The sequence below is a fragment of the Acomys russatus genome, chromosome 32, assembly GCF_903995435.1.
Source record: "Acomys russatus chromosome 32, mAcoRus1.1, whole genome shotgun sequence".
Taxonomy (NCBI): Eukaryota; Metazoa; Chordata; class Mammalia; order Rodentia; family Muridae; genus Acomys; species Acomys russatus.
In genome coordinates this window covers 46,515,756-46,534,481 of record NC_067168.1, presented here as the reverse complement: position 1 = coordinate 46,534,481, position 18,726 = coordinate 46,515,756, and the positions used below count along the sequence as shown (strand labels likewise).

The 18,726-nt window shown below is 51.0% G+C and overlaps 1 protein-coding gene across 1 annotated transcript in view; it reads left to right on the top strand.

The window, feature by feature from the left end:
- Ulk4 (unc-51 like kinase 4) overlaps positions 1-18,726 on the top strand; it is a 280,600-nt gene that overhangs the window by 163,791 nt on the left and 98,083 nt on the right. Inside the window, exon 33 of the mRNA XM_051140405.1 lies at positions 7,225-7,323. Coding sequence (XP_050996362.1) covers positions 7,225-7,323 — 99 coding nt within the window. The remainder of the gene's footprint in view (positions 1-7,224; positions 7,324-18,726) is intronic.

Genomic DNA, 18,726 nt, shown 5'->3' with positions numbered 1-18,726 from the left:
GGTATGTGGGGGAGAGAGACTCAGTGAGGAAAGGCCGTGAGTGGATGAGGGAGAATGGTGCGTGTGTCATATGAGGAGCCGATAGGCACAGAGAGCTCAAGGATATGGCGAGAGTCAGGGGGCTCCCAGGAACATCACTTTGCCTGTGTGGCTCTGAGCCAGTTTCCCCAGCTGTTGGCGTGCCAGTTTCCTTGTCCATGAAGCAGACACTTTAACTTTTGTGAAGGAGAGCGGAGAGCGCATACCATCGCCATGTGTAATCACAGCATCTCCCATGCACCTGGTCCTGGGCTTAGCATCCCAGCATCGGCCCAGGCACATGTAATCTCAGCCATATCAAGACAGAAGGAGGGTATGATAAAGCTGGCTCATGTGGCGTGACCAGTCCATGGTCTGTCAACCTGTATGCTTATTACCATCTACTGTAAGAAGTAGCTTCTCTGACGAGGGTCAAGAGAGACACTGACCTGTAGGGACAACGAAAGTGGTTAGGAGCCGTTTTATACTGATAACAGTATAGGCTCTTCACCCCCAAGGCTCAGGGACCATTGAGGTCTAAGAACCAGAGGCAGTGGGCGGATAAGGGCAGATGCTCATATGAGCTCACAGTGTTCGCGATGGCAAACACGACCTGTACAACCAAGCCAGACAAAATTCCACGTGGAAAGGGGTGTGGACACGAATCCCACCCCTAGCCTGGAGAAAGTCAGTTTCCCTTAAGAATGTACCTCCTGGTAGGTCAACCACTATCCCCGACAGGCCCTCTCCCAAGACTATTTGCACAGCATAAATTGAGTGAGTTTTCTAAAAATAGAGGACAAGGGGTTGGAGAGATGGCTCAGAGGTTAAGAGCACTGGCTGCTCTTCCAAAGGCCCTGAGTTCAATTCCCAGCAACCACATGGTGGCTCACACCATCTATAGTGTAATCTGGTGCCCTCTTCTGGCCTGCAGGTGCACATGCAAGCAGAGCACTGTATACATAATAAATAAAATCTTAAAAAAAAAAATAGAGAGCGAGACCGTGAAGTTGGGTGGGTAAGGAGTTGTGGGAAAGGTGAACACGATCAGAGCACATTGCATAAAATTCTTAATTAATTTTAAAGAAAGGGACATTAGTTTTCAGGGAGTATCTGTAGTTAGGCGAGGCTGTCGAGATACAACGCTACAACGCATACTCAACTTGTACATGTGGAAATGCAATGACCTGAAGGCCAGGGCGCTCTCAAGTGGATAACGGGAGGGGGCTCTGAGTCAGGTTTTGAGATGGAGCCAGAATCCCGGGAAAGCAGGTCTTCAGAGGCACAACCCAGGTCTCCTGACTTCCCAGCTGGGGCTCCGTCTCTCAGTGCTGAGGTGGCAAAGAAAGCTCGCTACAGTGTTCTGGTGGCAGAAGAGTCGGCTGTGTGGTGTTTCAGTATTGTCCACACATTGAACTGTTCTTGGTCTCTCTCAAACAGCATGCAATGCTTGGGGCTATCCTATGTGTCTGATGTAATGTGGAATTTCCCACCTTGCATTTCTACGGCCTTCCTTTGTGACCCTGTCCCATGACCACCACCACCACCCCATCTTCTGGCTGCATCTTGAACATGTGTGAAATTGTAAATGTAACTTTTATTCGCCAGAGGCTTACTGCTGAATAAGCTCACCCGTTCTAGCTTTTTCTGAACTCTGGCTGGTTGGTTCAACTCAGCCATTCTGGCTCAGACTCCTCTCCTAGTTGACTGGTTCAATCTGGATTCTCTCAGCTTCTCACTGAATTGCTCTGCTTGGCCTCAAACTAGCATCAGCAGTTTATTCTAATCTTCTGGCTCCTCCTTACTCTCTGGCTTCAACTGCCTCTGCACAAACTCACTGATGAACTCAACTCCACCGCACTGCACTCGCTGCACTATACTACTGGCCACACTGCACTCACTGCACTGTACTACTGGCCACACTCCACTCGCCACACTGCACTCGCCATGCACTCGCTGCACTGTACTACTGGCCACACTGCACTCGCTGCACTATACTACCAGCCACACTGCACTCACTGCACTGTACTACTGGCCACACTGCACTCGCCACACTGCACTCGCCATGCACTCGCTGCACTGTACTACTGGCCACACTGCACTCGCTGCACTATACTACCAGCCACACTGCACTCACTGCACTGTACTACTGGCCACACTGCACTCGCCACACTGCACTCGCCGTGCACTCGCTGCACTGTACTACTGGCCACACTGCACTCGCTGCACTATACTACCAGCCACACTGCACTCACTGCACTGTACTACTGGCCACACTGCACTCGCCACACTGCACTCGCCATGCACTCGTTACACTGTACTACTGGCCGCACTGCACTCGCTGCACTGTACTACTGGCCGCACTGCACTCTCTCTGCGCTCCTCTTAAGCAGCCCCTCTTTCCTGTCTGTTCTTTGAGAGCTGAGCGTGTCCTATCTTTGACTCATTCTATCAAATCTTTCTATGATACATCACTTTGTCTGCCCCTCAATTAAACGCCACTTTCAAGAGTGGGTGCTTCCTTCTACAAACTAACTGTATCTTCATTGTTTGGGATTAAAGGTATATACTAAAGGTGTGCCTGTATCCCAGCCAGATCATAGTGTAGTCCAGAGTGTGTCTGCATTCCAGCCAGATCACAAACCTAGAAGGGCTCTGGATATGATCCCTTGCTGGAGCAGCCATGTTGCTGAAGTAAGATTGCTCCACATGCAGTTCTCACCCTCATCCTAGGTCTCTCCTTTCTTCTGAGAACAGCAATGGCCCATCGTCCCCTATGGCAGGACTATCTCGTGCCAGAGGAGGCATTCTAGTCCTTCAGGCCTCGCCGCAGGATGCCTCCACAGCCTCATCTGCCTCTCCTCTGCCTGCTCAGCTCCAAACTGAGGACTTCCATCATCCCACCTCCTCAGTGCTGGAGTGACCCTACAGTCTTGTGCGTCCTAAGCAAAGGCTCCATCATGAGGCTTTATCCTCAGCCCTAAAATGTGTCTAGTCACGTGGCACTAGCACGACTGTCCCACTCACTATTGCAAAGCCTTTCTGTAGTGCTGGGATTTGAACCCAGGGCCTCACACATGCAAGGCGACTTCAGCATATCTGACAGACTCTCTATGCCTCTCCTCCTGCACAGATGCCTGGCCCCTGCTCATCAGCAGACCTATGTGGAGTGCCTGGTGCCCTACACTAGATCGGTGACCCTGAGTGTGATCAGATTGTATTTAGTACTGAACTTCTATTTTGTTTTGTTTTGTTTTGTTTTGTTTTTGTTTGTTTGTTTGTTTGTTTGTTTTTTGAAACAGGGTTTCTCTGTGTAGCCTTGGCCATCCTGGACTCACTTTGTAGACCAGGCTGGCCTTGAACTCACAGTGATCCACCTGCCTCTGCCTCCCGAGTGCTAGGATTAAAGGCGTGCACCACCACGCCTGGCTTAGTACTGAACTTCTTTATGCTGATAAGTTACACTTTTTTAATTTATTCCATTTAGATAATGCTGCATGGCCATTTACCTTCAATACGACTCATAAGTTGGCATTCCCAGGTTGAGAGACTATAATGTATATATTTCTCAAAGACTTCTCTGAGATCCATGCTCACATATTTAGCAGTTTGCTCAGTGTGGCCACCAGATGCCCTGGGGCCTAATGCTGAACAAACCATGCTAGCCTCCTGCTGCAGAGAATCCTACTAGCTAGCCTCCCCTGCAGCGAGCCAGGCCTCCCCTGCAGCCCTGCAGCAAGCCAGGCCTCCCCCTGCAGCAAGCCAGGCCGGCCCCTTCCTGCTGCATAAACCAGGAACCTAGGAGTCACTCTTATTTTCTCTTTTTCCACTTCCACACCCAGTCTACCATCAAGCGATATGGAATTCTACCTCATGGGACTAACAAATGTAATTACTTTACTGCAAACTTTAGCCAGGCTTCTGCCTTCTCTTGCTCGGGCTACAGCACCTGGACCAGTGGAGGACATTGGATGGCTAAGAATGGGTCAAGGGACAGTGTCTTCTTAGAAAAGGGTCAATGGGACCAGAGGCAGAGGCGGAAGGCCTGGACGGCAAGGCCAGTGGCTGGTCATGAATGGACAGGAGCTTGAGAGTACCCAGGGCCAGAGGGCTGGGAGTCACGAGGCCAGCCTGAGGAGTGCAATGCTGAGATGGGACCAGAGGCAGGCCTGGTCCTCTACGGGGCCTGCCATATCCACACAAGGCCTTCACTGTCCAGGGCTGCCACCACAGACTGGTCCTATGTGAAGGATGCCACTGAGTTTTAATGCACTCCTCTTGTGAGCTGCCAAGTTAATGCAAAGCCGAGCCTCTTTCCAGAACCCCTGCCCACTGTAGCAAGGTGGCACATGACTGCTTTGGACAGGGTCAGGACCTTAGCTGATGACCCTCAAGATCCCGTAGAGTCTGAAGGACCTCCGGTGTCCGTTGGGCAAGCGCCCAGACGTGGGCTTGTTCTGTGGCCTCGCCTGCTAGCTCAGAAGGTTTAGAAAGGGGGTGCTGGCCCCACAGCCTCAGCTGCAGCCTCGTTCCAACTTGCAAACCTTCGTTACCCTCACCAGGAGACGTCAGGGCAGCTCCAGGATAACGTGTTAATGTTTAATGTGCAAAGGTTGCTACTCCGCATCAGCCTGCGCCTCAAGGCAATGGATCAACTGCCAAAACACCGAGAGGTCCAGGCCTCCAGGAGGAAACTGCTTTTCTTAGGAAGGCAGATGTGGAGGGGGCAGAGGAGAGTGAACTAACAGTTGCCGTTCTTCCCCTCAGCCAGGAAAGGTGCATGCTGTTAGCACCAGAGTCCGTCTGCACCAGTGATAGCAACAAAAGAAGCAGGCAGGTGAAATTCCGTTTGTAGTCTGAAATGTGGGGGAATCTTGGCTTCCTGCAGGACCCTGGAGTCCAGGCTCATGACTGGGTCAGAGAAGATGCTCTGCAAGGTCAGGCTGAGGTCATGATCTAAAAGCAAAGACACAGAAGCATCTTGAGTCAAATGTGCACATTCTAAAGCCTGTTCTGGGTATAAAGCTGCTTACCTCTGTGGTGTGATGCTCCGCAGTTAGTTCTGTGATGAGCCGCAGGACTTGGTACAGCTCAGGGCAGCAGGACCCGTCTCTCGCCCCACTATGGTTTACGCCTATGTGCACTGGTTAGTGTTGTCAGGTCCAGGAGATCTGAGCTCACCTGGAAGAAAAGCCTCTAGGCAAGCTGGGAGGAGCTGCCTCAACTGTGTTAACTAACGTGGGGGACCTGTGTTGACTGGGCCAGGATCCCACCTGTGGAGGTGAGCATGTGAGCATCATGGCGCTCTGCTTCCTGACTGTGCTGACTGGGCTAGGATCCCACCTGTGGGGGCAAATATGTGTGCATCATGGTGCTCTGCTTCCTGAATGTGTTGACTGGGCCAGGATCCCACCTATGAAGGCAAACATGTAAGCATCATGGTGCTCTGCTTCCTGACTATGTTGACGGGGCCAGGATCCCACCTGTGGAGGCGAGCATTCGAGCATCATGGTGCTCTGCTTCCTGACTGTGGATGCATCTTAAAAGCTTCCTCAGGCTCCTGCCGTCCTCACTTCCCAGCCTCAGGAGATGGTCCCCTTGAACTCTGAGCCAGAATGAAGGCCTTTTTCCTTAGGCTGCTTTGCCCTATATTTTTATAGCAACAAGAAAGTAACCAAGATAGTGTCCCAGGGAGTGGGGAACTAACTGTACCCGGATCCTAGTCACGCAGCAGTGGTTGGGAGATACCTGGGTGTTACTTGAGCATGTGGATGCCATTGAAGATCCATCTGGTGTGTGTGTAGGTGTGCATAGAAACACCCAGAATACGTGAGTGGTATGACATTAAGTGGCCTTTGTTTGACCTTGGTGTGACCTTTGCCATTGTTACTTATTATGTGACTTTAGATAACCAAATTAAAGTTTCCTTTTCCCCCCAAACTTTTTGGGGATGTGAATGCCCTGCCTCTGTGTATGTGCGTCTCTGTGTGTGAATGCCGTGCCTGTGTGCGTGTGTGTGTGTACATGTGTGTGCGTGCGTGCGTGTGTTTGTGTGCGCGTACGTGCATCTATGTGTATGTGTTTGTGCGTGCATGTGTGTGTGTGTGAATGCCGTGTCTGTGTGTGTATGTGTGTGGTCTATGGTGCACATGTACTCAGGTACACTCACAGGCAGGAGAAGGTTGGCTCCTTCACTCTGTTTCCTTCCTTGAAGCCATTCTGTAAGCCTGGAGCTAAGATGGAGGCCAGCGAGCCTCATTAGCCTCCTGCCTCCTCCCCATAGCCACGTCTGGCTTTTCATCTGAGTGCTGGGATCTGAATTTAGGCCCCTTATGTTTATGTAAGAAGCACTGAGCCAGCTCTCTGGCCATCACCCAAATTAAGATTTTGTATACTTCAGTTTTCTCCCTTAGAAAGCTGGGCCAGGAGCGTGGAGTCTCGAGTTGGCTGGGAAGACACAGCACTCAGCGTTCCCCCCACCCCCACGGTATAGAATGTGTGCAGTTAGAATAAGAACTGTCCACCCTGGGTGCACACGTCTGAACATGTGGTCCCCACCTGGTGGCACTGTTTGGGAAGGTTGTGGAACATTTAGGAGGTGGAGCCTCACTGGAGGAAGTGGGTTACTGGAGGCAGCGCTGAGGCTTTCTAGCCTAGCTTTCATTTCTGTCTGTTCCTGATCCACCCAGATGCAGACAGCCTCAGGCTCCTATCCCCACAGTTGAAAGCACCTCTGACCCCCACACCTTGTACTGGACTCAAAGTGTGGCCAGAATAATTCCTTCCTCCCCACAGTCATTCCTCTGCCTTGCAGTTGTTTGTTTATTTTGAAATAAGGTCTTACCAAGTAGCCCTGGCAGGCCTGGAATGTTCTATGCACCAGGCTGGCCTTGAGCTCACAAGGTACCACGCCCCACAGAGTTGCTCTTTTCAGATATTTTATAGCAGCAGTGAGATGCAGAAGGTAGCAAACACAGGATCCCTCTCACCCGGCCTGTAGCAGCATCCTGGTTGTGTTGTGTAGGGCTCTCCAGGTCTGCGCTGTTGTCACATTGTCACAAAGCAGTGTCTCTTCTGGGGCCTCTATCTTTTCAGCACTTGGGGACCAGGGCAGCCCTATCATCTACTGTCCGAGTCCACCTGCCTGGTGCTGCCAAACTTACTAACCACCCGGACTCCTGGTAGTTTTCTTTTCTTTTGTTGCAGGCTCAGAAGTCAGGCTCCAGAGGAGACACACAGGCTGCAGAGAACCTGCTGCTGTTCAACAAACCACTCACAGACGTCATCAGCCTGCTTATCCCACTGGTAAGAGCTCACCTGTGTGAGGGCTGTCCCGTGTGAGGGCTGTCCCGTGTGAGGGCTGTCCCGTGTGGGGGCTGTCCCGTGTGAGGGCTGTCCCGTGTGAGGGCTGTCCCGCGTGAGGGCTCTCCCGCGTGAGGGCTGTCCCGCGTGAGGGCTGTCCCGCGTGAGGGCTGTCCCGCGTGAGGGCTGTCCCGCGTGAGGGCTCTCCCGCGTGAGGGCTGTCCCACGTGAGGGCTCTCCCGTGTGAGGGCTCTCCCGTGTGAGGGCTGTCCTGTGTGAGGGCTGTCCTGTGTGAGGGCTGTCCTGTGTGAGGGCTGTCCTGTGTGCTTTTTCAGAAATGCTGAGACTGAAGCTATTTTATCTGGATTTCAATAAAGCTTGCATTCCTATTATTTTTAACTATCTTCAAAACTGAAGCCAAAGGAGCTTCCAGAAGGTCATTTGTTATGAAAAAATACTAAATTTATACTTGATTTTAAAACCAGGTGGCTTATCATTCATTAAGATAATATTTAATATCAAAGTAAAATGGTGTACGTGTGTTAACTGAGCTCCTGGGTGGTAGATGTGCAGCAGAGAGACGTGTGTTAACTGAGCTCCTGGGTGGTAGATGTGCAGCAGCGAGGATGAGGCCAGCTAGAGCCACACAGCAAGACCCTGTTTCAAGAGGATAGATAGGTAGATAGATACACACAGAGAGAGACAGACAGACAGAATTAATAAATAAATCAGGCAGAATCAAATCCAATTTCTTAATGAAAGTGTGGGGGCCGGGTGTGGTGTGTGGTGGCATACACCTTTAATCCCAGCACTAGGGAGGCAGAGGCAGGTGGATCGCTGTGAGTTCTAGGCTAGCCTAGTCTACAAAGTGAGTCCAGGACAGCCAAGGCTACACAGAGAAACCCTGTCTCAAAAAAAAAAAAAAAAAAAAAAAGTGTGATAAAAATGTGATGCATTCCCATAATAAAGGATAAATTCAGTTATACAGGACACCACAGAGATAGAGAGGTACAGACACAGGCCCAGGGCAGCTTCTGTCTTGACTGTGCAAGGATGCAAATAAGCAGGATTACACAAGGCCACTGGGTTTCTAGCTGAGACCAGTGCAAGCCTGGAGTTTTGACCAGCTCAGTGGTTTCAGCCAAACTGAGAGAGAGGCCAGACAGGGAGACAAGGCCTCCCCGTCAGCCAGCAGCCAGCCGAGTGTCCATTGGTGAAATGCCATAAACCTCATAGAAAGCAAAAAGCTTCAGAAAGGCCGGTGAAAATGAGGCCTGTTTGTGCCTCCAGAACCAGACAAGGGCCATGTTCCTCTGGCCCCTGCCTCTGTGAGGCTGGCAGCTCATTGGTGAGGTCAGGACAGCTGACATTTGATGTTTTCTGCCCTGTGGTTCAGGGACCACAAATGCAGTTTGGGCGAATAGTTGTGTAGGTCTGATTGCATCCAGGAAGCTAAGGTGCGGCTATGTGTGGTCGCCTGTAATCTCAGCTCAGGAGGCCGAGGCAGGAAGAGTGCTAGGGACTTGACTTCAGCCTGGGCTATGCAGCAAGTCCCAGACCGACCGGGTCACAGAGGGAGACCTGCCCTTTCCGTCAACAAAACAAATAAACAGACGGACAAAAACAACCCTACAGGTTCCTCTGGAGCCACAGCAATAAGGGAAGACGTCATTGCACTGTGTCGGTGGGCATCGCCTCAGCCCAGCTCTGTGCTTAGCAGGACCGGGAGGGGCGGCAGGCATTACATAGCAGTGTGTGACCTCACTGGTTGGTTCCGCCAATGGCAATTAGGTCATGAGGTGTCTGGGGACGCTCAGTCAGCTGGATGTGGCTCCAGGAGCAGCAGGTGGTGTGGCCAGTGCTGGCGATAGTGACGTTCTCTTTCTGCCTCAGCAAGGATCTGTCTTTATCCGGCCTCTCCTGTGATGCGGGACCCACCTTTACAAAGAGGCCCCTGGAGCTTTTGAATCTAGAAACACAGAACTTGAGAGCTTAACTGTTTGATCTCAAAACCCATGTGTTCCTCACCAAGGTTCGCACTGGCTTCTGGCTTAGCTTTGAACCCTCAAAACCCTAAACTCGATCGTACAGCAAGAGTCGGGTGGCGGGGACACATGCGCTGGAAGGCTGCTCTGTGTTCTCTGGTATTGTTGTTAAGTGAGAGGCTTCCATGAGAAGACAGCGGAGGGTTCGGGAAAGGTGCTGCAGAGAGGACAGTGACAAATGCAGCAAAAGAAAATGCTACCGCCAGCTCACAAAGCATTTTTGTTTAGGGTGATGAAGAGGTTGTCTTACACTCCTGAATGCAGTCATACCCAGTTCCTCACAGAGGTAATTAGGGACTGGAAATGATGAAGAGTTGCCTTCAGAATGCAGGCTGCAGCCTCACAGGCACCCTGTTTGCCAGCGCTGCTTGCCACAGTTGCTGGGACCTCTCGACTTCATTGTCTCAGGGTGGGAGCACGGGCAGTGCCGCCTCCTCTTCTAGAAATCTGCCTCTTTCAGAATTGTCCGTTCGACAGGTGTGTGTCTGGAGTGACCAAGTCTAACACATAAACAGGCTGTGATGACACCTCACTCTGGAGCAGAGCAGACCCAGAGCTGAAAGGCCCTGAGCATGACTGCAGAAGACAGGCCACGTTTCATGTTGTGAGCTGTTCTCTGTAAGCCTTTATTTCAGCCTGCAGTTCCCGAAGTCTTTGTAGATCTTTGAAGTGGGCAGGTGTGGCCCACCCGGCCTATCACACCTGCACTGCCTGCAGAGTCTGATCTCCTGCATCTCTACCCTCCAGCGCCTCAGGCTTCCAGAAAGTTCTGAGGATGAGGCAGAGGCTGCTACAGCAGCACCTTCCCTATTTATCTTAAGTTCCTTTATACATCACAGTGAACCACTTACAATGGCCCGTGTCTGCACAGGTCGGCCAATGGCATGCGTTCGCTTGCACTGGGGTATGTGAGGAGTATATGACAAGCCTCTGGCTAACGTGACAAGAGTTCCTTACTTGACTAGGAGCCATTTGTGGCTCGAGGGTAGAACTGGCAAGGGACAGGGCCACCCAGCCAGTGATCTCAGGTGAGGGACTCTGTCTCCGAGGTCTAACAAGAGGAGCAGGCAGTGGCGCCCAGCTCAGTGACGCTGCGTTAGAGCCCCCTCCTTTGTCACCTCTACTTTACAGATTTTCTTCTGGACACAGACTGCATGCACAGTCACTTGCTCAGCTCTGGTCACCTGCTGATAAAGTCTTCCCATGCAGACACCACCCCTGAGACCACAGTACTGGCGCCTGGGCCTGTGCTGGGCATGTGTGGGTTACTACAGGACAGCGCTGCCCCCTGAGGGATTCCACTCTCTGAGATGCTGACTCTAGTGGGTTGGTGGGCATTCGCCTAATCTGTGTGTGCCAGGCTTTCTTCCTGCAGCCTTCAGCTTCGGCAGCGGCCTATGACAAGAGTGTTGTCCTGTGTCTTTTCTGGAAAAGACGAACATTTATAGCTTTGCATAAAGTGAAGGAAAATGGTCATAAAGTCACTGAGCATCTCAGTAGGGCACATACCAAGAGCAGATCAGTTTCACAAAGGCTGTTTAAAAGTGTAATGGGCTACCGGAGAAGAAGCCGGTTGCTTTCCTACGGCAAAGAAAAAATGGACTTGGATGGATTTGGGGACATTTTACCCAAAGGCAAGAGAATGAACTTGGTACTTTGGAGGCTCTTTCCAAATGTGGCCCAGGGAAAGTAGACACTCCCTCAAGAGATTTCTTGAAGAGAGTGGCGCCTCCTTGCCTGAGGTGAATGTTCTAAGACCCTTGGGGATGCTTGAAACCCTACATGAACTCACAAGTGAGGTGGTTCTTACAGACTGGCCCGGCCGCCACCCATCAGCTATACAACGGCATATGTGGGATTTTAGAAGCGGTCTCTCGCGGGGCGAGCAGTATGCAGTACGGTGATTTCCTTTTATATTGGGCATGGCGCTGAGCCACAGCTGCCTTTGGCCGCCCATTGTAGGAGGAAACAACCCACACAGGGCTTTGCATTGTGAGCTGTGCCGTTTGGTGGATGAAGCGTGTTAAATGCATTTAAACTTAACATTTTCAATATACTACGTGTTTATTTAGATGTAACGCTTCTGTAAGTCAAGACACTTCGACAGTATTGTGTTTTCCCTGCTTGTTCAGCCCTGGGATAAGTCAGGCATAACTAAGGGAGATGTAAGAGGTTAACAACAGACAGCGAGAGTTGTGCAGCACAGTAAGAGCTGTCACTCCCCCAAACACCCCTCTTGTGAGATCCAGGTGACACAGCGCTACCTGCTGACTGTACAGGTAGACTGTCATAGGCACACACTGCCCTTCTCAGGGTCCCTGGAAGTCATTCTGAGTGGTGGGGTAGACTTGCCCTCTGTGGCTCCCTCTGGCTTGAGAGTCAGCCTGCGTCCAGCGATCCACTCTGTAGGTTTTGCCTTCCTCCTCACTCTCTGCTGCCTCAGTTGCCAGATCAGCTGTGGTGCCGTTTCAGTGCCTGTACCCAGCAACCCTCAGAGCTGCAGCGTAAAGTGCACGCATTCTTTCTCTCTAGACGTCCATGCGGTGTTCCCAGCCTACGGCTGCTCATGGGCACAGCGTACAGAAGCCCAGTGAGAGGCATAAAGAGAGCATCAACCCTTGGTCTAGTGCCACAGCCTCATGACTCTAAGTCCCCTTTGTATGAAAATGTCTGGGCTCCTTTGTATGTTGTACTCGACACACAGTTCACTGTTTCAAGGGTTTCCCCATTTCCCATATGGCACCCCTATGTGAGAACATTGGTTTCTCTGCCTCCCCTGCTAGATGCAGAGGCCATATCTCTCTGTTCCATCTTGGGGCCTGGGAAAGGGAGGATAATACAGTGTGTCTTCACACTGTGACTGAGGGAAGCCATGCACCTCCCTGCTGTCCCCTCCTCAGAGGGTAGGCCATGGGGACTGCTGGCAACCGCCCAGCTCAGCATCCCAGAGTCACCTCCTCTCCAGTGTCTGCCGTAGCATCTGCTGGGTAGTTTATATCTCTGAAACCACTGTCACCTCTGATTGACAAGAGAGGACACAACAGCACTGACCAGGGATGCGTGTGCTTCCAGATTGCTGCCCTTGCAATCTGTAAAAACAAAGCAGCAACCCCAGTGTCCCAGCAACCGTGGTGAGCCCAGGCGCTCTGAGCATTGACTGTGGGTACCTCTGTCTGTGGCCATAGCATCCTGAATGCGCCACAGGTGCCACACACTGTCAGCCTCTTCTCCAGGGAGAGACCCAGACGTGACAGTTGGTGTTTAGACATGGGTTGCTTTAAGAAAGGAAGTTTCCAAAAGTATAGGTGTGCTTCCTCCCATGACTCTATGGATCTTTTTTAGTGGTGTGTTACAATATAGCTTTTTTGGTTTTGGTTTTGGTTCTTCAAGTCAGAGTTTCTCTGTGTAGCCTTGGCTGTCCTGGAACTCGCTCCGTAGACCAGGCTGGCCTAGAACTCACAGAGATCTGCCTGCCTCTGCCTCCCGAGTGCTGGGATTAAAGGCTGCGCCACCACCTGCCTGGCTTACAGTGTAGCTTTTAAACAGCATCTTGTTCTTGGCGGGGGCACTCTGATCTAAGCTAAGGAGATATGAGATAAAATGTCCTGAGGTCAGATCCCAGAGAATGAGTGCTTCTCACCCATGGACGACCCACAGTGCAGCAGCGTCCCTTCCAAGTACTAGTGCCTTGTGCTTTGGGACTTTTCCTGGGGAGAAATGTCTGTTCACCCTTATAGGACACCTAGGGAAGACCACAGAGGCGACTGCACCCGAATGCAACCAGGGAGCAGTGAGGTAGTCGGGGTTTTCTACCGTAGCATAAGTGGCTCAAAGGCAGCTGCATCTCCAGAGAGCCCAGGCCAGCACAGGTGACAGCCAAGACAGCTGGATTCCCACAGCTCTGCCAAAGTTACAGACAGGTCTGCAGAAACTTTCCCAGAAACTGTTGCCAGCTATAAAACCTTTCAGAAGGGCCTTTTGAGTCTGAAGAAGCGAGCTTTCTTGGAAGCCTTCCTCCTCCTCCTCCTCCTCCTCCTCCTCTTCCTCCTCCTCCTCCTAAAGGAGGTGTCTGAACACTAGAGTGGGCAGAGGGACACATTGAGGAAACCGGGGTGAGAGGGACAGAGGAGCTGGGTCTGAGAGACACAGGGCATGCTTAAACATTCTCTGTGGTGGACAGGCCTTGATTTAAAAGCACAAGAGTAAGTATGTCTGAGGAGTTCTGCTTGGGGTCCTACAGCCTCCGTGAGGATGTAGCCTGAATCCCTTGCCCGCACGTGCAGGGTTGAAAGGCTGGGGTCAGACCTGCACCCTGACTTTTCTGTTTACATATCTTCCATCTTGGTCACGAATGATGAGCCGTGGGCTTGTGGGGAGGGGGAGGCAGAACTGAGGTTCTGCTCACTGAGATCAGAAAGTGGTTCAAACCAGTAGAAATAGACCAAGGAGAGGTGGGCAGTTTCACAGCAAAAACACAGCTGTGTGGACCGGGCTGCGGCTCCATGCTGAAGTCTTGTCGACCGTAAGGCCCTGGGCTTAGCTCCAGCAGGGAAAAGCACAGTAACAAAATACTTCTCTGTGCTAGCTTTGCCAAGTGTACCTAAGCTCATTAAGTAATGAAGGAAATTAAATTAAATAAAACAATAAGCAGGGGTTTTTACCTTTCAGTCTTTGGAGTTGGAAACTGATTATGGACTCTTAATTGTCAAGTTAAAATGTAAATAGGCACATGTCAGAAGCTTTCAAATTTCCCCTGCCTTTAATCCCACGTTCAGAAGGGAGAGTACATGGGAAAGAGTCCGCAGTGTGGGGCTACCTGTGTAAATACACAAACCCGTGACACTGTTTCTACCTTCAGAAGCCTTAATACCTTGGAGATTGCTCAGTCAGAAACTCATTCTGGTCTTTACCTTTTTTTTTTATTTGTGTGTGAACATGTGTGAGGGGGTCAGAGGGAGACTTAGGGAGTGTCCTCAGCCTCGCCCACTTCTGATGCTGTGCTTGGATTCTCGGCTAACTGGCCCTTGAACAACTCTGCCAGGTCTCCTGTGTCTGCTCCCGTCCACCAGGGGAGGATTGCAGATTCAAGGCCACTGCTTTGGGCTCTTTTTAAATGCATATTTTATTTACTATAATTTATTCAGATTACATCCCGATTGTTATCCCCTTGATCTTATCATCCCATTCCCACCCTCCCTCCCTCTTCCACCCTATTCCCCTCCCTCCTCCCCCACCATCTGGCCTCAGCCTATCAGGTCTCATCAGGGTTAGCCTGCATCCCCGTCTTCTGTGTGTCCACAAGGCGGTCTTGCCAAGGGGCAGTGACCACATCGTGGGCACCAGAGTGCATGTGAGAGTTCCGCAGAAGTCCCTACCCCTGTGTGGGTAATCAGCTACCCATTGGCTCCATAAGGCTTTTGATGGAGACTCTAGCTCAGATTGTCAGCCTGTGTGGCAAGTGCTGTCCCCCAGTAAGCCATCTCTCTGGCCCTAAATTCTAGTTTTAAGGTAGACTTCTATAGTACTGAATATAATTTTCAAAGCATACTTATCAATGTGGGAAAATAGTCTGATATGAGATTAAAAAAATACCAGGGTGTTATCATATGCTAATTAAATGTATAGTTTTTAGAAATACATATAATTAAAAGGGCTTGGGGGTTGTTTTCGTTTGGTTGTTTTTTTTGTTTTGTTTTTATTTTTGTTTCCTGAGACAGGGTTTCTCTGTGTAGCCTTGGCTGACCTGAACTCGCTTTGTAGTCCTGGCTGGCCTTGAACTCACGGAGATCTACCTGTCTCTGCCTCCCTGAGTGCTGAGGTTACAGGCCTATACCACCACGCCTGGAAAATAATTGAAAGATTGCATATAATTTAATCTTTAGTTAGAATAAGCATTGTTTACATTTGTTTAATTATGTTGTGCGCATGTGTGTATGAACACATGTCCAAATACAGATGTGGAGGCAGAGGACAGCTTGCAGAGGTCAGCCCTCTCTCTATATGTGGGTCCTGGGAGTCAGACTCAGCTCCTTTACCTGCTGACCCATCACACAGCCCTTAAAATCAGCATGTTTTAGCAATGGGCAGTGTCCAGCATCCTTTAGGATGAATACACACACACACAGGCCGCCACAGTCCTAGTGCACAAAGGCTCCCTCTGCATCTGAAGCAAGTGTGTTAAGCCTTGGATGTGGAGAGATGGAGTTCTTAGCTGCCACCTAGAAACACCTAAGCTGCTCAGGCACCCATCAGCTTGCCCAGACATGAGCTGCTTGTGTCGTCAAGGCAGCCTGTACCTCACCTGAGGAAGGCACAGGGGAGTCCCCGCACCTGCCGAGGACCAGCCTGAGGGCTCAGAACTGAGGTTCCTGTCACTGGCAGCTTCCTGGGTAACAGTGGTCTCTAGAGCCAAGCTCAGCTGCTTTCCTGATAACCGAGCTGAGGCCAAGCGATGTTAGCCGAGCTGGCTGCCTCTGTCCACGCTGCAGCCGTGGGGACGCTGACTCCGGAGTAGTTTGTACGTCCAAGATGGTGGTCCATCACAGGCCAGCAGGAGCCTGCTCAGAGCAGCTGTGCCTGATGACACGTGGCTAATGTCAGTCACCCTCTCTGTTCTGCAAGGCCCAAGAAAAGCAGACGTTGTTTTCTGATGGCTTGCACACTTGCACCATGGTGAGGCTGCAGGATTGCCACTGCCCCAGGAGATAAGAGTCAGGTCTGGAGTCAACTTGGAGAGGGAGTCAAGCACACTCATTAGGCTCGTGTATGACCATGTCGGTCAGGGGTTGTCCCGATAGGCTAGTCTGCGGCCACGCCCATTGAGGATTGCCATGATTAAGTTGGTCTATGCCTGTATCCGTGAGGGATTAGCTTGGCTGACTGACTGTGGTTAACTGATGCTGGAAGGCCCTGGCTCATCCTGGGTGGTACCATGCCATGGCCTTTGCTCCTGAAAGGGAAGGAAGTGAGCCAAGCACGCCTCAGCTCTGCTTCATCGCTATGGAGGCAACGTGGCCATACACTAGTCTAATCATGACTGTGCCGGACGCCTATCTCCAAGGGGACCCCAGACCTGTTCAGGTAACAGGCAGCACTGGCCATCACAAGCACAGGCTCCCAGAAAACGCCACAGGGTGGTCAGAGCACTCAAGCCTGTGAGCAGCTTGCAGCGGGCATCTTCATTTTCTGTTGGCTTAGCTAAACTGTGCTTGGCTGCTAAGTTCCCAAAGCCCTGATCTGTCCTTGGGAGGGAGCTGGCCTCAGGGACAGAAGCCACGGGCAGAGGGCACCACCTTTTCCTGATCCCTTCTTCCATCAGGGCGACACACGTCCACGGCAGCAGGCAGATGCCTGTCTTCAGAGGCACTTAATTATGGACACCTCCACAGACTCTTCCTGCCTAACTTTCTTCATGTATGCATAGTTTGGAGGGGAAATGTTTTTCAACTCAGAACTGTTTCTGTAATTATGGCTAGCTCATAACTAAAGCTTCTCTTGAGGCAAAAATAGGGAACTCATGCTTCATGTAAATGAACCTCACAGCTGTTTGATGTGCGGAGGCCGTGGCCGTTACAGAAGCCTCTGTGCAGAAACACTGCAAATACGGGGAGTTTGGTGTTTAACTCGGTTTCCCTAACTTCTCAGCGGGATGGAGAGGAATTAATTGGCTGTTGAAGTGCTGAGTGCCCTTTGTCCTGCGGGCTCCTGTTCTGAAGTCACTTCAGACCAGTATGCCAGGCAGAGGCACCGAGTCTAAGTCAGGGATAACAGGCGGCCATGCATGTCCATGTTAGGACAGCGTGTGCCCTGCATGTATAGGCGGAGGTCAGTGTCCTTTCCCGTGCTGTGCGCTGCTCTTGCCTCTAGGTATCTTGAGTGTGTAGCATGTGTTTGGGTGATTGTTAAAGAGCTATTGTTCGTGTGTGTGTGTGTGTGTGTGTGTGTGTGTGTGTGTGTGTACATGCGCATGTGCAGAGGTACCCTGATGGTGAAGTTACAGTCTGGTGAGCCTTGCATAGGTACTGGAATTGAACTCAGCTCCTCTGCAGGAGCAGCAAGTGCTTTTACCCACCGAGCCATCTCTCTGTCCCATGTTGTTGCTTTTTGAGATAGCCTTACTCTGTAGCCCAGGCTAGCCTGGAACTTAGGGTGGGCCCTCTCTTACACCACCCAAGTCCTAGAATTATAGGCATGAACCCCACCACACCGAGCTGCCATGTGTGGCTTATGTGCTCCTGTTCTCTGTTAAGTCAGAAACTTACATGTGTGTGTATGTTCTGCACATGTATCCCATGCACCCAGTAAGCATAACAGAAACCTTACAACACCGTGCCCTCTGATTGCATCTGTCACGGAGGCACATGTGCCCTTTCCAGAGCAGGTCACGGTGCAGTTGCAGGCCTTCAGCGCATTTCTCCCTCCCTCATAAATACGAGTTTTTGATGACCTGTGTGAACACACCAGAGCCGCGCCAGCCAGAGTCCCTCCCGGGACCACGCACAGCTTCCGGTTGCTCCTGTTTGAGAACTAGATTCCAAGTGAGGTTGACTCATTGGATGCACTTACAAAACAGTATTACACAATCCCAGAGCACACTCCTGAAGTTGGGGCTACCAGATGGGATGTTTAGCTTTTGTCTGCCGTCCCCACAAGGTGCAGGGCAGTTTTCATCCCCGTGGCATTTGTACCAGTCCCAAGTTTCCTGGACTCCTTTGACTTCTGCTGCTCAGACATGTGGTATCTGAGTGTCTGGGGAGTCTTGCGTTTCCTTGTGAGTGAAGGAAAGATTCTTCTGTGGGTTGATTTGCTGTTGTTTTGTTGTTGTTGAGAGGGGGCTGGGGGTTCCCTGTGTAGCCTAGCTGGCCTGGAATTGGATATGTAGACTGGGCTCGGCACCTACTCACAGAGCTCTGCCTGCCTCTGCCTTCCTGTGTATGTGGGGGAATCACAGGTGTTGCCATGGTTACTTCTGGCAAATTATAGCATGGTTACTTAAGTCTGTTTGCTGTGACCACTGCCCACTCTTTCGGTGTTGTCTGCCTTGCTATAGCATCTTTGAATATCAGTAAGTACATATTTTTGCCACAACACATGTACTCTTTCATTCTTTCCTTGCTATTTTTTACTTCATAGGTATTTTCATCACAAGCAGAGCCTGTCTTACAGGTAAATGTGTCTGTGTCCTTTACGCTTTGGGGACTTTCTGTCTGTTTTTTCATGGGTCCTCCCATCTGAGATGCAGACATAATCAGACACAGTCACCTTTGTTTGCTTCTAGTGCCTCCGTGGTCTTGTCTCTGTGTGTAGCCATGGATTTTACCCAGTGCTATTTTACTGTGGTGAGCGAGGTGGACACCATTTA